This window comes from Empidonax traillii, unplaced genomic scaffold, assembly GCF_003031625.1.
Source record: "Empidonax traillii isolate 1590-97213 ecotype Southwest subspecies unplaced genomic scaffold, ASM303162v1 scaffold683:size364172, whole genome shotgun sequence".
Lineage (NCBI taxonomy): Eukaryota > Metazoa > Chordata > Aves > Passeriformes > Tyrannidae > Empidonax > Empidonax traillii.
The window spans coordinates 287723-310811 of NW_020955876.1; the positions used below are offsets into that span (position 1 = coordinate 287723).

The 23089-nt window shown below is 48.7% G+C and overlaps 1 protein-coding gene across 1 annotated transcript in view; it reads left to right on the forward strand.

The window, feature by feature from the left end:
• Nucleotides 1-20714, forward strand: part of NCAM1 (neural cell adhesion molecule 1) — a 33159-nt gene extending 12445 nt beyond the window's left edge. The window contains exons 10-18 of the mRNA XM_027899676.1: nucleotides 1649-1799; nucleotides 2271-2455; nucleotides 2795-2891; nucleotides 3106-3276; nucleotides 4154-4285; nucleotides 11418-11420; nucleotides 16226-16350; nucleotides 17145-17325; nucleotides 20466-20714. Coding sequence (XP_027755477.1) covers nucleotides 1649-1799; nucleotides 2271-2455; nucleotides 2795-2891; nucleotides 3106-3276; nucleotides 4154-4285; nucleotides 11418-11420; nucleotides 16226-16350; nucleotides 17145-17325; nucleotides 20466-20545 — 1125 coding nt within the window. The 3' untranslated portion in view covers nucleotides 20546-20714. The remainder of the gene's footprint in view (nucleotides 1-1648; nucleotides 1800-2270; nucleotides 2456-2794; nucleotides 2892-3105; nucleotides 3277-4153; nucleotides 4286-11417; nucleotides 11421-16225; nucleotides 16351-17144; nucleotides 17326-20465) is intronic.
• The last annotated feature ends 2375 nt before the right edge of the window (nucleotides 20715-23089 follow it).

Consider the following 23089-nt stretch of genomic DNA (forward strand, 5'->3'; position numbering starts at 1 on the left):
ACCCTACTCTGGGGTAGCAGTTCCTGCCTGTGTCCCTGAGGGTCTCTCCCCACTAGAAGGAAGCATTTTGTGATCCAAAATCCTTGAAATCAGGGAGACAAGGTAAAGGATTACATGTGTCCATGTCTGGCTCACAAGTTCTACCTGCCCTGTCTCCAACAGCCAGGAGTTGTTGGCATCTGATGTCTGAAACAGGAATAAAAGAGAACTGGTTGTGTGCTTTCTTGGGTAGATATTTTTCTCTTCTTTAGGGTATTTTTCCCAATCTCTCTTTTTCTTTTCTTGTTTCTTTTGATTTAAGAGGCAGAGCTTCATCTTCAGACCCAGTTGCATTCCTTGTGAAGTTGTGCCTTGCCCAGGGACTGCCTGGCACTGTGTTTGCATTAGACCTTGAGGAAGAGGGGAAAAGGCAGCTGGGCACTTGGATGTAAAATGACCTTTTGCAGTGTTTTGGTTTCAGAAGTGAGCTGGGTTTTGGAGTCAAATCACAAGTCAGAAGGATGGAGTCTGTGGCACTGGTCAGGGATTGCAGGAGACCTGTGTGCAGGGTAGAATAAAGAAAAAAAAAAAGCCACATATAATTGGGTTTGTGTCATCAAGGGATCCTGGTTTGGTGCACGTGAAATTGGACTGGCTCAGATGAACTGATCTTAGAACTATCAGAGGTAACAAATCACATTTGCTTGTAGAAACGTTACCAGAGACCACGAGCTCAGCACACAAAGAGGCTTCAGGCCCAGGGGCTCCGAACACCCGAGACACCAGAGATGTGCTTTGTGCTCCAGCTCAGTGCACTGGGCTGTTTAAAATCCTCAGGGCTTTTTTAATCATCATCTCAGTGCTTGTCCTGTACCTTCCAAGAAAGCAGATGCTCTTGGAGCATGAATTGCAGTAGGAGTGGAGGCTGCAGCAGCAGGCACAGCCAGGATGGGACCCCATTTATTCCCTTGGGCCACTTTGGAAATTGGATGAGGAGAGTTGGTACTTTAAAGCTTTAAAGCTTCCAAGCTAGAATTTTCTTGAAGCACCACAAGGCCTTGAAGCAGGGCTGTCTCTAGAAGGGTCTGGTAGTTTTCTCGCCCACATCTCTCTTCCTGTGCCTCTCTGCACTCTTCTCTGTTCTCGTGCCATGTTCAGGTGGAAGTTCTGAGCTTGCTTTTTGCACGATTCTCCCCTGAACTCTGGATCTGTTCTTATTAATGCCATTGCAAGGACACTGAAATAAATCCAGTGCTGGTGAGAGAGCAGGAAGGGCTGAATTCTCTGAGGGGAAGCACAGTAGCCATCTGGGAGGTTTCCTTTATTCTCTTCCTTTATGCTGACAAAAACTTTTAACCAGAGCCGGATCTCTGCAGTGCTCATTCTGGGGAGAAGCCTGACTTTGTCTGGTTGCCCTCAGATCTTCATAGTAGCATCTGATACTTTGGTCTTTCATCTCATTTTTCCCCCCTTCTCCTGAGTGCTCTGAGTCACTGCAGCTGGCCCTGTGTGACCAGGAACCTTCTTGTTGCTTTTGGCAGTGCCTCCCCTTCCCAAGCACTGAGCCCTGCAGGGTTGGTGTGAGGTAGACCTGCCCTCATCCCCATCCCTTTAGAGTGCCGCCCAGGCTGGGGGCTCGGGCTCTGACGGAGTTTTCCCTCCCTGGCAGACCCTGGACGGGCGGATCATCGTCCGCAGCCACGCGCGGGTGTCGTCGCTGACGCTCAAGGAGATCCAGTACACGGACGCCGGGGAGTACGTGTGCACTGCCAGCAACACCATCGGCCAGGACTCCCAGGCCATGTACCTGGAAGTGCAGTGTAAGGGCTGCAGGGTGGGCTGGGCATGGGGGTGTTAGTGGGGGGGCAGTGTTTGGATTCCCGTTCCCTGTGGTGAGACCGAGGCGCCCTCGGCTCGGGACGTGCCCGATGGTGGGGATGAGGGTGTGGGAAGCAGCTGAGCAGATTTATCTGCTGCAGTCCCCTGTGTTGGGTGCAGCAGAGTTCTTCCCTGGAAAAGCTTCCTGGCATGATTTCCTAGTTGCATCATGCTTTCTGCTCCTCCCTCGCTGAGCAGGAGCAGCTTTGGCATTGAGTAGGTCTCCTCCTTTTGTCCTTCAGCAGAAGACACTCCCCATCCCCCCAGATGAGAGGACAGCTCTCATTTCCGACATGAGATTCCCTTTCCCGCATCAAAGTGGACCCCAGCCAAGGGATCCTTCGAGTGAGGCTGCCTGGGCTGCTTTGGGAGATGACTGGCTCAGAAAGCCTTCACAAATGTCTGTCTTTCAGATGCCCCCAAGCTCCAGGGCCCCGTGGCTGTGTACACCTGGGAAGGAAACCAAGTGAACATCACCTGCGAGGTGTTTGCCTACCCCAGTGCTGTCATCTCCTGGTTCCGGGATGGGCAGCTGCTCCCCAGCTCCAACTACAGCAACATCAAGATCTACAACACTCCCTCAGCAAGTTACCTGGAGGTGAGGGAAGGCCAGGAGGGGAGAAGGCACGTGCAGCCAGGGAGGCTCAAATAATTGGTGTTCCTGGTGCTGAAGGAGTTAAGTCTTTTGCAAGGGCACCCTGTTGGTAGAAATGAAGCTGGGGTGATGCTTCTGGCACACCAGTGCTGAGAAAATCGGGCAGCACAAGGCACCACCTCCTCTTTGCCTCGCATTTTTGCCCACTGCAGTTGTCCCCTGTGGCCAGCCCTGGGAGTGGGAACACTGCACTTTGCTGTAGGGTCCCTCCAGGGGAACGAGTGCTTTAACAGAGGGAGAAGGGGGTTCTGATCCGAGCATGAGCCTTCATCCCTCCCACAGGTGACCCCAGACTCGGAGAATGACTTTGGGAACTACAACTGCACTGCCGTGAACCGCATCGGGCAGGAGTCCTCCGAGTTCATCCTGGTGCAGGCAGGTGAGCATCCCAGGCAGGGGGAGCAGGGAATGTGGCTGGGGCATTAACCCCCTTCAAAGCTGCTCCAAAGGGAACCTCAGGCCCAACCTCCTCCTCTCCTTTGGGAAGCCATGACAAGGGTGTCACTGATGTCCCCGGTTTGCTGCTCTCTTTGCCACTGGAGCTTGTCCCCTGATCCCTCCTGTGTCTCTGGTTCTCTTCCCTTCTCACACAGACACTCCGTCCTCCCCGTCCATCGACAGAGTGGAGCCCTATTCCAGCACTGCCCAGGTGGAGTTTGATGAGCCTGAAGCCAATGGTGGGGTTCCCATCCTCAAGTACAAGGCAGAGTGGAGGGCCCTGGGCGAGGGAGAGTGGCATTCCAGGTTGTATGATGCAAAAGAAGGTAGGAATCCACAACAAGGTGGTACCTCCCCCACCTGAACCTCACCAGACCGACTTTCCTTTAGGGAACAGCCAGAGTGGAGGGTTCCACAGCTTTGCAGTTTCACCTCCTGCAGTTGTAAGGGCCAAAAAGAGTTCTTAGACGTCTGCTGTGCAGTGACATGTTGTATTTTCCCATGGAAGGGAGTGTGCTGAAGGCTGCACGAGTGTGACAGGGTGCAGAGGGGGTGGTCAGCTCTGCAGCCCTTCCTGCTTCACACCATCCTCCCTGAATAATCCCTGTGCTTGGGATCAGATGAGTGTTCATTTGGTGATTGGGGGAGTGTCTGTGTGCTTCCCACAGAAGGCTTTTCAAGCCCCTCAGTTACCCTTGGAAAATAAACCCTCCTCTTCCAGCAGCAAAGCTACCTCCTGTTACACCCTGTCTTGTTAAATCTGTGGCCCTGCACGCTGCTTAAAATGGATGTGCAAATCAAATAAACCAAACTAACTCTGGTTTGGGAGGAACAGAGATTGTCACAGTTGGTTAAAGGCTGGTGCTAATAAGGTCGTGGTTCCATCCCTGTATGGGCCATTCACTTTAGAGTTGGACTTGATGATGATCCTTGTGGGTCCCTCCCAACTCAGAATATTGCGATTTTGTGACTGTGGAAAGGAGGGTTCTATTCCAGAGCTGAATCTTCCGCCACCAATCCTGTCTGGAACTGAAATTCTTCTGTTAGGTCCCCTCTGGAGTGATGGGATCACACAGGGCCAGGTTTATTTCTCTCGTTCCTCCCTCGTGTCTGTGCAGGAAAAACAGAGCTTATTTCTTTCTTCCTATCACCATGACCCCTGAGCTTTTTTTCTTTGCTTTCCTTGCCTTGTTTCTGCCCCAGCCAACGAGGAGGGCACCATCACCATCACTGGCCTGAAGCCTGAGACCACCTACTCTGTGAGGCTGTCTGCAGTCAACGGCAAAGGCGTGGGGGAGATCAGCCTGCCCTCCGAGTTCAAGACACAGCCAGTTCGTAAGTGCAGCCCAGCCCTCCCCCTGCCCCTCTGCTCACCTTGCCCTCAGCCTGTCCAGGGAATCTCTGCCATGCATGGGATGACACCTCCTTCTCTCGCAGACCCGGCTGAACCCTTTGTTCTCGTGCTGGGTTTGGACTGTGGTGGGTTTGGTGGCTAATTAAAAATCCCCTTGGAAGGGAGGAGGCAGAGGAGGTGTTTTACCTGCACTGGTTGGTGCCCTGGGCTGCCAGGGTAGACTCGGTGTTGCCAGAGAAGGGACTGTGTAAGGGGGGATGTAAATAAGGAAAAGCAGCTGAGGAGGGTGCTGGTCCTGGAGAGTGTGATGGCTCTGTCACGGGGCAGGTTTCCTTTGCAAATCAGAAGTTCACGTGTTCACCACATCCAGGCCATGAGCTGGGGAGGGAGGAGGGATGGTCTCTTCTCTGCACATCCATGAGGGGATTCCACAGCCTCTCTGTTGCTGTACTGGGTCATCTTCCAGGCCAGGCACAGAATGTGGCCCAGCACTGTCCCTCCTGTTCCAGCCAAGGATGACAGTGGCAGGAATTCAAAATCAGAGTTATTCAAGATGGGAAGGAGAGAAAGGGAAAGAAAAGGAGTAGAGTGGGCTGGGGAGATGTGACAAAAACAGGCAGGGGTTACTTGGTGGTTCTGTGGTTTTTCTTTCCCATTCCCCTGCATCCAGATCTGCAGCCTGTTCTTCTTCCCACCATCACACCCAGACCTCTGTCCCCGTTCTGCAGCTCTTCTGAAACCCCTCTGAACTCAGAGCAGTTCCCAGCCCATCAGATGCATGTTTGGAGGCCCCTGAGCTGTGCATGGTCCTGGTTTTTGTCTGTCACCTCCTGCCTCCCCGGAGCTGCCGAGCGGAGCAGTGTGGGGCAGGACACGTGTGGTGTTTGGGTTTTCCAGCTCCACGTTCTCTTATCTCCTCTTCTCACATCTTCTACAATTTTTTTTTGTGTTTGTCTATCTCTGTCTTTTTATTTTTTTTTTGTCTGTGTTCCATCCATGGATAAACTGCAGGCATCCCTCACCCACGTAAGTGCTCTCTGCATTTCTCTCACTCTCTTTTTTTTTGTGTCTAGAGTGTTCCTCTAACACACAGAACATTAGCTTTTAATTTAGTGCCTTTTTCCTCTCAGGGTCTTTAGAAATGGAGTAACTGGTAGTGTCCATTTCCTTAACAAGACTGACTCTAGAATAGTCACCCTGCTCTGGGTGATGCTGCTCTTTTTTAGAACAGAATCAGGGCTTAACATATTTGTCTTTAGTGCAAAGCATGCAACTGAAATATTTAACATAGTGATTGTCTAATAATAATAATAGATAGTGTGTAGACTACAGAGTGGAGTAGTGGAAGGCTTCATATTTATGAATCCATTAAAAATGATTAAATTTTAATAAAATACAGATAATTCATGGAAACCAAAGAGGAAGAAGTTTTAGCTAAATTGTAGATCTGTTTTATACCAATTAAGAGGCAACCAAAAATTTCTGAATTTTGAATAGCTTCACAATTTTGAAAGCAAAAACTTAAAGAGAAAAAAATTCACATTTTTTACCTCTTCTCCCTAGTAATTTTTACCATGAGTAGTCTTTGGACAGTCTTCCAGCACTTGTGTAGATTTTGCACTTAAATAAACCTCATACTAAATGATAAAAAAAAAGGCATGTTTCCTCCTTCCCAATGCCAAGAGAGCCAGAAATGTGATGGATGTGTTTAATTGTCAGTGAAACCTGGGGTGCTCCATAGCTTTGTCCTGTTCCAATCAGAGCTAATCAATGGAGCTGAAGTTTATCTCAGTGACCATTATTCTCTTTATTAATGTGTCCTTGTGGTGGACTGCTGTTATTCCCAAGATGACATGTACAAGCTTGGGGAAGCTGCTGTCCCATCCTTTGAGATTTCTGAAGCTGAAGTAAAAAAAAAACAAAACAAACAGGCAATCATTTTTATTTTTAAGCCAAATTCCAGTGTTTAAATCATGGCTGTGCTGTTTTCCCTTTAGGGTTGTATTATACAAAAGCTTGGACATAGTGGAGCAGTGAGAGGGTGGATGGATTGATAGTCAGGGTGGGTGAACGAAGGGACAGATGGACAGACCATTGCAAATTGCAGCAGTTAGAGAGTCACCTGGGAGACATTTCCACAGCATATGTGCAGTCTGGGACCTGGAATTGTGTGGAGCCTGTTAATTCCAGCAGAAGTAATTACATCCCTTCTCTGAAGGGAATCATGGATAGTGTTACAGCTCCCAGGGATTGGGGGCCCTCCTGGGCTGGAAATATCAGCGGTACCAAGGGGAGATAAGGGCTGGGGGGTGCACATCACTACTGCAGGAAAAGGGGGGAAAAAACCCAATTAAGAAGAGAGGAAAAAGACCATTAAAAGCTTTGTTTCAGCCACACCATCAGATCTGCCTGCCAAGCCTCATGTCCATCACTTGGGGACAGGTATGTGGCTTTGAGGAGCATTAAATCCCATTTGTTGTGGAGTCTCTTGGTGGTTTTTAATGTGGCAGTGGGCTGCCAGTCAGTCCATAGCCCCCAGCTCAGCTCCTCTTCCTTCTTGGTGGGCTAAACCATATTTTTCACTTGCAAATTCCATTCTGCTCTTCCAGGCACGTTCCCAGCCACGATCCCTGGGAGCACGGGGTTCTCCTCTGCCTGGGTTTGAAACCAAAACATCCTCATGTGCAAAACCCCAACCCAACAAATCAACACTAGAGTAGCCCCCAAATTCCAAATCCCTTCATTTTCTCCCTTTGGGCAGTATTTGACAGGAATCCCGTCCCCTCCTCACCTGCCTTTCTCTTCCTTTAGCCAGTGCTGCTGCACCCACCTCCCGTTTAGCAGAGAGTGAGTATGGCAGAAGGGGCTGGCTTGGGTCCCCTTTGCTCTGCATGATCTTCTCACTGGCTGTGGTGCAATCTGCCTAACATCATCCCTGGGTGTTTTGCCAACACCTCTGGGTGTTTCTTCCTGATTTTCTCCTATTTCCCCCCTCCCCAGGTCTCTCTCCATGGGGCTGCTCTCCAGCCTCTCAAGGCCTCTGATTTACCCCTCTCTGTGGTTCTTTGGGCTCTTGGAGACAGGACAGTGATGACTCTTTAAAAGAAAAATATTTTATGTGCAATAGTAGAGAAACCCTCTCCCAACTCTTGTCTCTCCAGCTGTGTTCTTCCCAGGGCTTTGGGAAGCAAGGACATTCCTTGTCCCCTCTGTCCTGGCAATCCCTGTATTTCCTGGTGCAGCCTGGGCAGTGCAGTGCTCTGCAGACTGGCAGCTTCTCTCAGAACTCACTCATTTCCCGAGGTGTTCCCCCTTTTAGGGCTCTTAGTCCTTTTTCCTGCTCTCTGCATGTTCCCTGGACGTGGTGCATGGAGGTGGGGAGGAACAGTGAAGTCCTTTCCCTGGGAGGGGGGCTGGAAAGCGGCAGCAGGACCCGATCTTTGCAGCCTCTTTAGGTAGCACGCCCTGCCATAAGGACTCAGGTCATTCTCACCCTCATTAAACCTCCTCTCTCTCCTCTCTGTCCCCCCTGCCCCTTCCCCTCTCTTTCCACGGCTGTTTCACCTTGACGTGTCCTGTCCATCCATCCGTGTTTCCATAGCAACTCCTGCTGAATCCCAAAGCCCAGAGCCACCGAGTGAGTAGCTGGGAGCTGCTGGCTTTGCCCTGGAGTGCTGTTTGTGGTGCTGCAGCCCTTGGTGGAGGGCACTAAAGTGCTGTATTGCATCCCCCTGGTGCCTGTTACCCAGCAGTGTGTGGTGTGAGCACGGTGAGATCCCAGCATGGTGCCACTGCCTCCTCCTCCCGTCATCGCTCCCAGCATGTGCCAAAAAATGGGAGATTTAGAAGGGACACAGAGAGGGAGAGAAGTGGGGGCAAAGAAATACAATTTATCATTTCCAGAAGGAGTATTTTCCTCAATGATCTTCTTGCTGCCCTGCCTTGCTCTGTTTTCTCCGAATCCAGGGAGGCACAGTTGATATCAGAAGTAAGGCTGTTGGATGCTGAAAGAAGAGGCAAATGAGGAGGTAGAATATCTTACAGGAGAGAGGGAGCTTTGCCTCATCTTGCCACCTGCCCATATCTGAGGTGGGGCAGGATTCAGATTCCCTCAGTTCTTGCCCATCCCTGGTTCTTTGGCAGCCGTTCCTGCTGAGGCTGGGTCAGGGAAGGAGGTGCTTCCCTGCTGGATCTGGGTAGTCCAAGGAAAACCAGCTGAAAAGGTTGCATGAGCTGCTTTGTACCCAAAATAACCATTTTGGAATGTCTGTTCTGGCCTGTTCAGGGCCCAGGGACACCACACCTGCCTGAGACTGAGTGGATGTGTCACATGGGTTGACTTTAATCCCTGCTTGGAGGAGATTTGCAGTCAGTCACGTGCCCACAGAAAAGCCAAGCAAATACTTGCAACAAAATCACGGGAGGAATTAAAAACCCCTTAAGGAAGAGCCGGGTTTTTTTGTGATGCATACGTGTGCTTTGAGCAGCTGATCATTTCTGCAAGGCCAAATGCTCCTCTTCTGCTGTGCAGTAACCCAGTGTCTGTGTTTCTGTGGATGTGATCTCCAAGCTGGGTTCCAAGTGGAAAATACTAAAAGCATGAAGTGTGTGATTGTTCTGGGGGTTGGGATGGATAGGATGGCCAGTAAAAGGAATTAACCCCCCCATAATTATTGCTACATTTATGACTGGCACATTCTGTGGTCTAACCCATGTCCTTTATCTGCCAGTGACCACAGCCAAGGAGTTCCTTTCCTTCCTGCAGGATATTCTGTTTGTCCAGAGTGCCAAGCCCCAGCTCCTGATGCACTGGAGTGTTGGGGGTTCTGAATTGCTGATGAACCCTTTTAATTCTCCTCAGACCTGGAGGATGGGGAGGAGAGGGCAAAGGGCAGGGTCTGTAATAATCCTTTATTCCCCAGGAGGCAGAGACTCTGCTGTGGCTGTTCATGTGTGGGCTTCCCTGGGAGGGCAAATGATGGGTTAATGTTTTGCAGAACGTTTTGTTCCTCAAAAAGAATCTCTACCCAGAAGAGAGACTGAGAGCTAATTTGTGATACACATTTTCCACCCTTGTTTTGGGTTTGGGGGTTGTGTGTGGAGGAGGAGGAGGGGTGTGGGGTCTTTAAGGACAGAAGTTTCCATTTTCCCCCACGTTGGAAGTTCAGCTTTTCCTCCTGACCAGAAGCAAACCTGCCCTCTCACTATAATTTGTGTGTAGAATCAGTCTGTGCAAAGAGCAGCCACATTTGTATGCTGGGCTGTTCTGCAGCACAGCAAAATGTGATATTCAACAGCAGAAAAAGAGCACTGGCACAGGGCTGATGCTCTTGTAACTTTGCATCATTTAATTACTGCTGCTGCTGCTGAATGATCTGGGGTTTTACCCTGCCCTGCCCTCGGTGGCTCAGTGAGTGAAACCAAGAGCAATTAGGAAGTGAGAGCTGCTGGGTGGCATCACCAAGCCAGGAATTGAAGTCTAATGAAGCTGAAGAGTTTCTTCACTGGCTTTAGTGAGTTTTTGACTTGATGTGATCAGTAGCATATGGGAGATGTCTCGAGCCCTGTTAAGAGGTTAAGGAACATGCATCTCCTTGGAATTACTCCTCTGAGTTCTGTACCAGTGGCAGTAATGAAGTTTTTCTTGCAGCTCTCCCCACTGGGGAATCTGGTGTGGCTTGCACTTAAGAAGTGGGTTATTTTTCAGATGAGGTACTCACATGAACATCTCTTCTATCCATCTCCTGGTTTTCCAGATTCTGTAGGAACTTCTGTCTTATTTAGTAGATACTGGCCAAGAGGTTCAACTTGCAGGATGAGGGAGGTGGAGGACACTGAGCGAGACACATGTGTGATATTTTGTGCTGCTAATTTTGCCCTTCATCTTTAACTAAAGCCCTCTCTCCTGAGGACTTGATCTGACAGGCAGCCTCTCTTACCTGTTTTGAAATCTCGTGTTTCCTCATGACCAGAAGACACTCCTTGCCTTTCCAGGCCCACTAAACTTCCCTCCTTCACAATGCACCTGCCTAGAGTTGTGTGAGGCTGTGTTTGTAACTGGAGAGAATGGATTGAGAGCTTAGTTGTAACAAATGGATTTTACATTTTGTACCATCAGTTTTTTCCCTGCTAATGGTGTGTCCTTAATCTTGTCAGAGAACAAGCGCCCAAAAGATTAAGGGTTTAATTCTCTATACATCAAATTAACAGGAAAGTACCAGAGCACTGTGAAGTCGCCTCATTAAGATGAGACAGAGGGATGAGCATGAAAAATGCAAGTTATAAAGGAGAGAGTAATTTAGGAAGGGAAGTGGAGCATGGACTTGCTGTGTGCTCCGCTGTGACACCTCATGTTGTGCCATTCCCCTGTCACCCACTGCACGTTTCTTCATCTTTTCCAGCACTTGCTTGTCTCCCTGGGGCCAGCTTGGTAATTAATTTCCAGAGCAGAGCACTTCATCCCTGTCCTCAGTGACAGAAACCCCCCTGCACACCCAGAGCCCTCAGTGGAACCCACTGTAGGTGCACCCAGTGCAGACCCTCACTGACCAAATTCCAGTTGCAGCTCCTTGGTGGGAAGCTCTGGCCTTGGAAACGTTCACAGCCAGCAGGTTTTTCTCTCTTGCAGTTGTTGTTATTTAGGAAGACACGTGTTCTGCAGAGGGGAGGACAATATTAACAATATTCCCTTTTTCTTTCCAACAGTCTTGTGGACTCCTCCAGCATTTCTGGCACACACTCTGCAATAATTTTTGCTCCTTTTGTTCTTTGGTGTGGTATCACTAAGCAGTGACGCAGCTGTGCCTAACCCAGGTCATAACCCAGTGCTTTCTGTGGTTTAATATTCTTATTTTCCAGGCGGTTTGACTGTCTCTCCCCCGGTGTTTCTGATATATACTGGCTAATTTGATTTTGCTCCTATTTTATTTAATCTGTAATTCTGTTGTTGATTTTTTTCCCTTGCCCATTGTTTACATCAGTTTTTTAATTTTTTTGTATTTTCCATGTGACCTCCTCCACTTTCCTTTCAACCAAATCATGTGCGTGCGTATCATGTGACTTTGTCATGTGGCTTGCATGGTGCTGCTGATGTCGTCCTCGCTGGTGAAACAGAAGGTAAAACACTTTGTTCTGATTGGTTGCCTAGATTTTGGGGTGAGGATTCCCCTCTGGTCGCTGGCCAGGGAGCTCCAAATTCCGTCACTCCACAGATCCTCCCACTGGAGCCCCTCTGGAGAAGTTGCTCATCACTTGTCTGCATGTGAAGGACTCAACTTCTGCACTAACCCCGTGTCCTCCACTGAGCTGGGCAAACACAACCAGCAGGGCAAGGATGCCACGGGCTCAGTCATTTGCTCCTTCACTCTGGGGCCAGCAGGGAGCTGTCCCAGGACAGTCTGGAACACTCTGCAGTGAACAACTGTGGCCAGAACCCCCCTGCCCCTCAGGGTACCGACCACAGAGCGGTGTTTGATGGGGGATCGCAGCAACACCACCTCTCCTGTGGCTTTGGCAGCATTTTGACCCCGTACAGCACACATTTATATAGGTATCTATAAACATCTGTATACACTCAATTCACACTGTACATGTTCAGTAGCCTTCCAAAAAGAATCCTAAATTCTCCCCTTTCTGAGATCCAGTTATTGGGAATTCATATCGCTTTGAGATTTAAGAGTATTGTGAGTAAAACTTTAGCACAGCTGGAATGGGAGCTGTGCTATAAAATACTGCATATATACACTATAATGTATATTTATCATGCCATATATAGTATTTACACTATAAAACAGCACACACAAGTTCATGGTGGGAGCTCCACCTCACACAGTTTCCGTCAGAGGTGCTGTTGCACCTTCCTTGCTGCTCCACCCCTGGAGTGTCTGGGAGCCTGGCAAGGATTTAACCTAAACTCATGTCCCGGTAGCTGCTGGTCTCCGTGAAATCAAGAAGCAAATGACTGACCCCTGCAGCTTTTGGAGATGGACTCAGTCTCCAGGTGAAGTGTGTGGCAGTGAGAACAGTTTCTGCAGCTTTGGGATCTTTACAACTTCACTTGATGCTCTGCATAACCTGAAGGGGAGGAGGGAGGGAGGCTCTTCTGCTGCCCCAGCTAAACAAGGGACTGTGAAAACCAATTGGCTTTTTCTCAGCCTGTGAATTCTGAACTCACCTTATGGTCCTGGACAATCCAGGAAAGGCTTTAGGCTGGGGTTTGCCAGGAAAACAAAACTAACACCAGTAACCCTCCCACATGACTGCATGCACAGAGGAAACCCCTCTTGCCAGGTCTCTGCCCTCTCTGGTTGGACTCCAGGAGGGTTGAAGACTTGGTTGTCTCGTTTTTGCATGTTTTTTTTTTGTTCCTTCTTTTTGACTGTTGGTGTTTTGCTTCTCTTGTGTGCATTCTGAAACCTCCTGCCCTGTTCTTCCTCAGTGTGTTTCCCAGTCGTGGAGACTTTCCCTGGCGTCTCTTTCCAGCTGTGACTCTGCAGGTCACAATCTAGTCCTGTTTACATGATGGTCAAAGATTGCAGAAATCAGCTCCTTCCTTGTTCCTGTGTGGCACAAATTACCCTCACCAGCAGTGAGAACTCTCTAAGCACGGCAAGGATGCAGGATCTCTCCTTGGTGCCAGCTGGGCAAGGATTTAAGCTCAGCCTAAAGTGTCTGGTAACCAGTTTGAGCTGCTTTCCCAGGTAGGCAGAGGAGAGGTGTGAGTAAAGGTGTCTCACCTGCACTGCTGTCCCTTCTGGGGTCCAGCACACACTGAGTGCCCTGGGACCAGAGAGAAGTTTGGGCTGATTTCTTCATATTGTCCTCTCTCCCCACCTGAAGTTTTCCTGCACTCCTGGTGCTTGTGGCACCCTCTGAAAACCAGGCAATAATAAACCCAGCTTCTGAAACCCAACTGTATCAGGCTGCTGTTGGGTCAGGGAAGCACTGAATGTAAACTAAACAGTGCAAGGATACCAGGAACCATTTACTGCTGCCCTGCAGCAGGAGATTATTGGTGCTAAGGGCTTAGCAGGAGTGAATAAAAACCCATTTGGAAATGCAGTGTCCCAGAGCACTGTCCTCAGCTCCCCTCACACCAGGGGTGGGAGCCAGCAGGAAAGTCCTTGATTCCTGTTCAGCTGATCAGATTCTTTCTGAGTTACCCTGCATTCTGTGGAACACCAAGGCTGGAAAATGCCCCTGAGAAGGGTGGAAGGGGCAGATTTCTGCTGGGTGTAAGTGGGGGATCCCCAGGCATGAGACACCCCCTGTAATGCTCTTTGCTTTTCAGCCCTGTGCTGTAGGGAGGATGCATGTGTGTGAGCATGAGCTGCTTCTCTAACCTGGTGACAACCTTCTCTCTCTTCAGCTACTGACATTTTCACTCATTGTAGGGCTGCTGATTCTGCTGGACTAAACTTTTCCCACTAAACTTCTTCCTCCTTTGTTTGACACACTAACCCATTTTTAATTTTACAGCCCTGTTGTATCTGGATCACATCCACCTACTTCAGATAAATTAAATGCCATGTAATTGTGGAGAGAAAACTGAAGTGTCTTTGCCTCCTGTTGGGTTTCAGCCCTGAGGAGTGGTCAGTGTTCTCCTCTTTGGGCACAATGTTTCTCAGAGCAGAGGTGAATTTAGATTTTGGGGAAGGGGGGAATCAGGAGCTAGAAATCAGGCAACTCAAAGTGAAGAAAAGGGTCAGCAGAGAAGGTAATTAATCCTGGGAATGGCTGTGTGTAAAGTACAGCAGCATCTCTGACATTTAAAATCAAGAAGGAGCATCTTTTCAAAGGATGTTCCTCTTAGTCTTGGTGCTCAGTCACTGGAAAAAAAAGATCTATCCTGTGTTAGATAAAAGGTCAGACTCTGTAAGTATAGTGTCCCCTTATCACTCCAAATTCTCTTTACTCATTGCTAATTATCCCTCTGAGGTGAGGATGGCAGAGAGCCCCGAGGAGAGGCTGCTCTTGCACTGCCCAGCTGTCAGAGAACCAGCCACTCCTCACATCCCACAGACAGGGCAGGTTGAGAATTGCTTAGGAATGTGTCAGCAGAGGCTCAGTGTGCAGCCAGACCAGTGGCCAAGCTACAGAACCAGACATTTGGGTTTGTTTAATTACTGGTGAGTAGCCAGTGTTGCTGCACAGCAGCTCCTTCCACTCAAATCAGCTCAGCAGTCGAAACCTGTAACTTTGTGGTGATTGTTTTTCTTTCAGGTTTGAGGAAAGGGGAAAAAAAAACAAAAAACAAAAACCAATTGCTTGGTTAATCTGATATGTCCCAGGGTGGAATCCAGCTCTGGAGCGTCCAGCTTGTATGTGGGAGCCTTGTAACAGGGGCAGAGGCAGAGCAAGGATTTGGAAAAGCAAACCAGAACCTGGGAAAAGGGAGCGTTGGCTCTGTACAGCTTGAAGAGAGGTTGCTGTGCTGTGCAAGACAGTTGTGTGTGTGTCACATCTGGGTATCCATGGATGGTAACTGCCTTCTTGGAGCAGCTGGGATGTTGGAGCATGTGACAGTGTGCAAGAAAATGGAATTAATCCTAAATTGCTGTGTCAGGCCAGGTCTTGCAGTTCTCTCATTGATATTTCACCAAGGAAAATGTGCTCAAATCCTTTCTTTGGCCAGGAAGGGGGGAGAGGGAAGGGTTTCAGATTACTAATGAAGATCAACTTTTGAATTATATTGGAAGATTAACCTTTCTCTGGCCAGTCAGAAATGCATGTGCTTCCCATTAGGGGCTGAATACAAATCCAGACAGAGCAGATTTAGAACTGAGGATGGTTTTTGGGTTGATCTTAGTACAACTGCCTTATTATTTCCTTTCACTCTTAGTAGTATTGAAAAGAAATAAATCTTTTAAAAAGTTTTATTCTCAACAGGCAAGAGGCTGAGCTTTAAGAAAAGTCACAGATGTTACTTCAGCATCCAGTTTTGCTCTCATGTGCTCCTCCTGAGGCTCTTGGGTTGCAGCTCTCCCTGTTGCAGAGTTCTGGTGTGGTTCCCTGTGGGGTGCCCTGAGAACTGGACCATTTGTGAGCTGGTTTTGAGCTCACTGGGGTGTGTGGCAGGGGATGTTCAGCAGAACCCCTTGTCCCCAGCACAGGTGGCCCTGCAGGTGACACCAGGGCTGGGACAGTCAGGTGTGTGCTCAGCATCAGCAAACCTGTGCACAAACTGGGGCTGGAAACCTTCAGGAAGGGTGTTTGGGTTCAAGGGGCACAACAAAACACAGGAGGGGCCTGATGTGCTGGATTCCCTGTGTGTGACCCTCCTGCTGTCAGCTGGGAATGAGCTGTCCAGCACTCCCAGAAACACTGGAAAAACAGAAACACTGCCCAAGCCCCTCAGACACAACTGCTTAAACAGAGGGGGGGAGAGGGGGATTTCTTTTGCTTGTTAGCAGAGGAATTGTCCTTACAGAGGAACTGAATAAAAAAAAGGCAGTTTTGGAGCCGTGGGCTGCAAGGACATGGTTGTAAATCAATGTGCCCTGCAGAAGCAAATGACTTTTCCATTTTCTGCTGATGGCAGGGGTGCAAATTGGGAAATCACAGCTTTTTTTTTTTTTTTTTTTTTTTTTTTTTTTTTTTTTTTTTTTTTTTTTTTTTTTTTTTTTTTTTTTTTTTTTTTTTTTTTTTTAATTTTGAAAGTGGCTATTACAGAAGAGTGAGGGGCACTAGTTCTCTCCAGCCTGTACCCACTGTGATGGTGACACTAGGGCTGAGGGAGATGTGCTGTGGGATCCTCTTCTGGTTTTCCCACACTCACTGAAGTGAGCCTCTAAAATGGGTACAGGATGACTCTGGTACCCCAAGTGTAGTGAAATATTCCTCTGATCTCCGTGAGTACTTTTTGCCTGGTGATTTTTTACCTTTTTTTTTAACAAATAAACCTCAATCCCCCCTTGTTTCAGGGGAACCCAGCGCTCCCAAACTGGAAGGGCACATAGGAGAGGATGGGAACTCCATCAAAGTGAACGTCATCAAGCAGGATGATGGTGGCTCCCCAATCAGACACTACCTGATCAAGTACAAAGCTGTAAGTATGACACACCCCAGCCTGTGCCCTGCTCCCTGGGCAGCCAGACAGCCCTAAAGCTGGCATCTTGTAGGGCAGGCCTGTGTGGGAATAAATTGGGGGTGGTAAATTAGGCCAGACCTGTGTTAAGAGGTAAATCTGTGTCACTCAGTTGATTTAAATTTGACATATGTAAGAACACTCTTTAAAGTGCTTCGTAAGGCAGAGAGATAGAGAAGTTGCAGCTTTTGCCCCCCTGAAAGTGGTCCAATGATGGGGCAGAGATGAGGAAATGAGGGGTTTTCCTCAGGTGTGATAGTGCAGAGAACGGGATTCTGGGCAGGAAAGAGGCTGCTTTGGTATCTCTCATCCCTCCACTTAGAGAGGATGTTCTCACAGAGTAGCTGGGGTTGGAAGGGACCTCTGGAGTTCATCCAAGGCAGGGTCAGCTGGAGCAGGTGACACAGGAACACATCCTGGTGGGTTTGGGATGTCTCCAGACAGGGAGACTCCACGCCCTCCCTGGGCAGCTGCTCCAGGCTCTGCCACCCTCTGTGGGAAGTTCTTCCTCGTGTTGAGGTGGAACTTGGGTTTTGGTTTATGGCCATTGCCCCTCCTGGGCACCTCTGAAAGGAGTCTGGGCCCATCCTCTGACCCCCCTGGGCGATACCTGTATGGACTGAGGGGATACAAACGTGCTGCTCTGCTGAGGGCTGCGTGCTGGGGCTGAACCTCCCCATTCCCAGCCCTCTCAGAGCTCCCCAGGCTGGCTGCTGACCCTGGGCTGTGTTTCCCTGCCTGTCCCTGCCCTGCAGAAGCACTCCCAGGAGTGGAAGCCGGAGATCAGGCTCCCATCAGGCAGCGACCACGTGATGCTGAAGTCTCTGGACTGGAACGCGGACTACGAGGTCTATGTGGTGGCAGAGAACCAGCAGGGCAAGTCCAAACCCGCCCACTACGCCTTCAGGACGTCTGCCCAGCCCACTGTCATCCCAGGTACGCCTGGCACAGCTTTTCCATTGTTTTCTGCTTCCAATTAATGCACCAGTGCTGCATCCTTTAATGTGCCTGAGTAACCCTGACAACTCGCTTGCTTCGAGCCCATTTATCACGGTTGGTTCCCCATCCAAAGCTTAGTTCTGGCCTGAGTGTACATACCTGTGGTCAGTGTTACAGTATGTACAGCAGCAGCAGGGAGTGCTCCTGACATCCCCCTGCCTCACTGTTCCCAGGGAAGGTTGGCTTTTTCTGGGTTGGGATTGCCAGGTGAGACTTTCTGAGCTCAGAAAGTGGGGGGGTCCCCTTTGAAACTCTTTGGCTCTGTGGGGCAATCTGCAATCACAACGCAGATTTCCCCCCTCCCAAATCTGCTCTGGGCTTGCTTTTACTGCTTGTTTGTCCATCCAGCTCAGCCTTTGGAGGAATAAAGGCGTAAGGAGGTTTGCTAGTGGTTGGGAGACAGTGAAAATCTTTTTATTAAATGAAATGGAGATCAAATGACAGCACCTGTTTAATGTTGGAAAGGGATTTAGGAAAAATAACTAAAAAGCTTTAGAATGCTGCTGGAAGCTCTTGTTTCAGACAGACTTTACTTATTGGTGTGCTTAAAGAGCGAGGTTTAAGGGCAATTGCTGTGAAAACCAAGCAGAACTATCAGCTGGGCTGCAGGAACTGAGCAGTTTGCAAGGTGTGGAAAGGCCAGTCAGTGTTTCTTTCCTACACGTGGACATTTAAAAAGAAAAATGGTTGGGGGAAACCCACCCAAAGCAACCAGAACCCCAGGATGGAATTGCTGGGCTACCTGTACATGAAAGTTGTGCTGATTAAAGATAGAGGAGTTAAAGATCTCCTAAGTCAGGTCCTCCCTGCACAGCCAGAGATCATGCCAGGATTGGTGCTGACAGTCCACACTGAGGGGGATGATTTGATTCCATTCTGCCTTCTGATGAACTCAGTCTCGTGTTTTGTCTTCAGAACCACTGTTTTCTTTCCCTTGCCCTGAGAACTCAGCCCTTGCTCTGCCCCCTCCTTTGCCCACTCCCTGCCTGGCTGGAGGAAACAGCTGAGACCTTGTGCAGTGTGAATGCTGAAACCCCGTGGGTTAGGGCAGATCATGATTTGTTGAGCATACAAATGAGTGACCTAGTTGGGCTGGGCTGGGACAGTGTGTGTGGCAGAGAGGAGGAGGAGGAGGAGGAGGGAAACAAGGCCAAAGAGAGACTGGGGCGGGGGGGTGTGTTTGAACAAGGCTGTAGTTCTGGGTGGAAGAACCCTCAGTAACTCATTCAGCAACTTACTCTCTGATTCTCATTTTCAACAGCTCTAATACTTACTCCCCTCACACATTTGAAGGACAACTGTGGCTGATGTGGCAGCAGAGGGTGAGGGTAATTTGGCAGAGGGTGCCCTGAGGTCAGCTCAGAGCTGAGCAGCCACACAGCAAGGCTGGAACAGCAGCGACTGGTTCCTTTGCACTGGGATGTGTCCCCCCAGTTAAGTTACGAGCACTGATGAGTCTTTCTGTTCCACCACAGCCCTTTGTGTGCAGCCACCGTTGATTTCTTGTGCTGGTGTTTTATTTTAGCCTTTGTCACACCCCTGATGGGACAGCAGAGCTGCTGGGGCAGCTGGGAGGTGCATCAGCAGAGTCTGGGCACACAGTGATTGTGCTGCAGCCCGTGGCTATGGCAGGTGAAATGAGCCCAGATGCCACTGAGCCCTTTAAATCCAACAGTGACACGGGCAGGGACCCTCTGAAAAACGGGCAGAGAAGCCCAGTTTGTTGTCATCAAAGGTGAAAGAAAATCCTTTGTCCTCTCTGGAGTTACCCCTCCCTTAGTCTGCTGTGGAGCACAGGAGGAACCAGGCTTTGAGGCTGCCACTCGAATGCTGCTCTTGGAAATGCCCAAAGCACAGTTTTTGGGAGTGCAGATGTGCTGCAGGCTTGACCCAACAGCTGGATGCAGCTGTTTCTCAGAAGGTGCTGGTAGAGCCCTCGTGCAGTGACATGGTTAGGGCTGGGTTTGTGACTGTGTCTCTTGGGTTTTTTGCCATTTTGGCCTTGCAAGGTGTTCCCTGAGCTGGTCCCCAAACTGGTAGGGTGGGGGAGAATATTTTCAGGGAGCAGGTTTTTTGCAGCCCAGGGGCTCTAGTGCCAGACTGCAGCATGGAAGAGGCTCTGGGTGTTCCTTCCCTTCCCTTTGGGCACCTCTTGTTGTTTTCCTGGCGTTTTGCTTTTGCATTTTGCTTTCAAAAGGAGCAACACGGGGCACGTCAGAGCCAGTGCCTCTGACATGGCTTTGGTAGCAATAGCTGGAGTTCCCTGCAGACCAAATGTGTCTTTATCATGGAGAGTCCTTCGTCACCATCATCTGTACAGTGTGGCTGGAAGGAGAAGGGTACTGTTCTCAGTAATAATAATAATAATAATAATAATAATAATAATAATAATTGCACTGGAGTGGTTCACGAGCAGCTGAAGGGAACAGTCAGTGGATTCCTCAGACCCTGGTGCTTCTTCAGGGTTTTCAGTCACCTGGACATATCCAAGTCCAGGCTTTGGGGCAGGGCTTGGCCAGGCAGGTGGATTGTCTGCCCCACAAAAGCTTTTCTTTCCTTTCCTCTGTACGTGTCAAAGGCAGCGTTGTCCTTTCAAATACCAGATAACCATTTTCTTGTGTTTCTCGCTGAGCCTTCTGTTCCATCAGTTTTAATCTCATTTGCTTGCAAACCCCCTCAGCCCTGCCTTGGACCCTGCTCTGCAGCTTTGGGCTTTGCTGAGCTTCTGCCCCAGCCCTTTTGTTGTGAATGTGCTGATCCTTGAACCCCCTGAGCCATTTTAATTTACGAAATTAAATAGACCTTGGATTCTTATGTTTTCTATATTTATGACCTAATTTTTTTTATCTATTTTTTCTCTCTTTCTCTCTCTCTCTTTCTTTCTTTTTTTTTTTCTTCTTCCTCCTCCTTTTCTTCCCTCCCCTCTCCCTTTCTCCCCCCCTTGCCCTCTCCTGTGTCTGTCGTCATACATGTCACCTTGGATCTCACGGGACACATCCACGCTTGCCACATGCACCAAATTTGTTTTTAAACAACCATATTTTCCCCTCCTGGGAACCATTGTCTGGCACCTGCAGCGACCTTGGGAAGTCCATCAGCGTCGTCCTCCTTTGTTTCATTGCTTCTCTCTGCAGTGACTCTGCTTTTGCTCTGTTAGAAACTTAAAAGAGGAAATAAAATAAAGCAATATTTGCTTGGAAAGGTCCCACCAAGGTGTGAAAGCAGATAACTTTGCTTCAGAGGATCATGTCAGTTCAGAGAAAGAAAAAAAAAAAAGAAACAAACACAGAACACTTTTAAAAAAATGTTTAATTTGAAAGAGTCAGTATTTTGTAACAAGGAAAAAAAAAAGGTTTAAGCCGAGTTTTTTTCTCTTTAACATTTTTTTTTGTTACTTGTAATGAATTTGCCCTTTTTAATGGATGTAAAGAAAGAATTTTTTTGCGTTGTTTGCTTGCTGTTTTCATCAAAGGAAAGTACGATGGTGAAAGCCTTTAAGATCCTGCTTTTTACTGATTTCTCTGCACATCTGGTGCTGACCATCACTGTCTTGTGCAAAAGCTTTCTAAAGGCCCAGCCACCAGTGTGAACCCGCAGGCTGTAAAGAGAAAAAGAAGATTTGTCAGAGACCATCGTGCTGCTTGCCCCAGTGTCTGGGGGGGGCTTTGGCATGAGGAGTCCAATCCCTGGCCAGCAGAAGGTTCTCCTGATGTGCTGATAGGAACGTGGTGGGACTGGCACTGAAGAGGTTCCTGTGTCCCCTCTCCCCTGGCTGAGCCCCTGCAGTCCCTGCCTGGGGGTGCAGTCCCAGAGGAGCTGGGCATGAGGCACACACAGCTGCCCTGGATGCTTGGCCAACACCTTCCCAGCCTCCCAGAGACCCCTGTCCTTTCAAAGCCACTCTAACAGAGAAGCTTAGTTACCTGACCAGCTAAATTATTATTATTATTATTATTATTATTGTGACTACTGATCCTCAATAACGCTCCTGGTTAGCTGTGCCCCTGACACTGCCAGGCAGGGTTAATCCCTGCTGGGAACTGGGGCAGTAGAAGCATCTTTGTTGCCAACTGCTGGGTGTTGCATTTCTGCATCTGAACAAAATTTCAGGTGACTTTTTTTTTTTTAATTTGCTCCTTACTTTAAAAAAACAAAACCCACAACACACATCCCTCCCCCCCCAAAAAAAAAAAAACACAAACCCACACCTAAAAAAAACCCCAACCCAACAAAAAAGCCAGCGCCCCTCATGGATTTTCTTGGTGGTGGGAAATCCCTTTGGCTCCAATGCTCTTCTGTAAATGGGGTCTCTCCTTTCTGAGTGGGCCTGGGATGAAATTGTTGACCCAGTCGTTGAACTGTCTGTGCAGAATGTCTCGAAATACTCTCAGCTGGATGGGATTAATCTTTCTAACAGAATTCTTTTAGGGGCAAACAAAACCCTGCTCTGCACATAAAACCTCTGCTGTGTTTATTCAGACCTTGTTCATTATGATCTGTGAACTGCTTTTCTATCTAAATTATAAATGGAAACCTTGGTGCAGGTGTTGCACATAAAAGCCTGTGGATTTCTCTTTTTTTTTTTTTTTTTTAAATCCTTCCTTTCCAGTGTTTTAGAGCGTAGAGAATGTGTTACATCTTCTGAGTTTACACCTTAGTGATACTGAAAAGTAAATCACTGCAAAGTGATTACAAAGTGATTACAGCAAAGGATTGATAATACTAAAATATGGTGTGATTTCCCCTGTAACTGAGCTAATTGAGGTCGTTTGTAGATCTGCTGTCAGCTCTTTGTGGGTCTCCCCTTATCTACAGAGGGAGGTTATTAGCTGAGGCTGAGATAGATCTCACCCAAGTCACAGTTATTAAAATTATCCTGGATAGACTCTGACTTTACAGTGTGGTGTGGAGAGAGAGCAGCACCTGGGCAGGTGGTTCTGTCCAGGGAGAGGAGCCTCAGGCAGGGGGGTTCGAGGGGCTCCTCTGCCAGACAAGTAGGTGAGAGAGCACTGATGTGGCTGAAGTTACTCAGAATTAATCCCATATTCAGCAGCAAACAGGAATCTGGTCAGCATGGGATATATACAGGAAGGGCTTCTTTCTGCTGGAAGATTGAGGGATTTGGGGTGACCTGATGGTGCCCTGGAGGGGCTCCAGGAAAGATGCAGAGAGACAAGAGTGGCAGGACAGAGAGGATGGCTTCCCAGTGCCAGGGAACAGGGTTGGATGGGATATTGGGAAGGAATTCCTGGCTGGGAGGGTAGGCAGGCCCTGGCACAGGTTGCCCAGAGAAGCTGTGGCTGTCCCTGGATCCCTGGATTAAACCTGTTGGCATCCACTGAGAACAAAGAGCTGCTCTCCTGGGTTTTGGTTTTTTTTGGGGGCGATTTTTTTTTTTTTTTAATTCTGATGCATGAAATGAATTTTTATTTGTTTTGTTTGTACTTCTTTCTTTTGCCAAATACTGTGGGACTTTGGAAATGCCTGGAACCGCATACCTGCTCCTCTCCATCCCCTTCTGTCTCTTTGTCTGCCTGTGCCTGAACATTCCCTAGCTGAGAGCCCACTAGGAGGACACAGCTGAGCTCTCTCTGACAGGGCACGTGTCTGTACAGCTGAGCTGCAGAGAGTAAAAATCCGTGGGTCATTTTACTGTACACTGTAACATGAGGGTGTCAGAAAAGTCAGTCTTGCAAGGAAG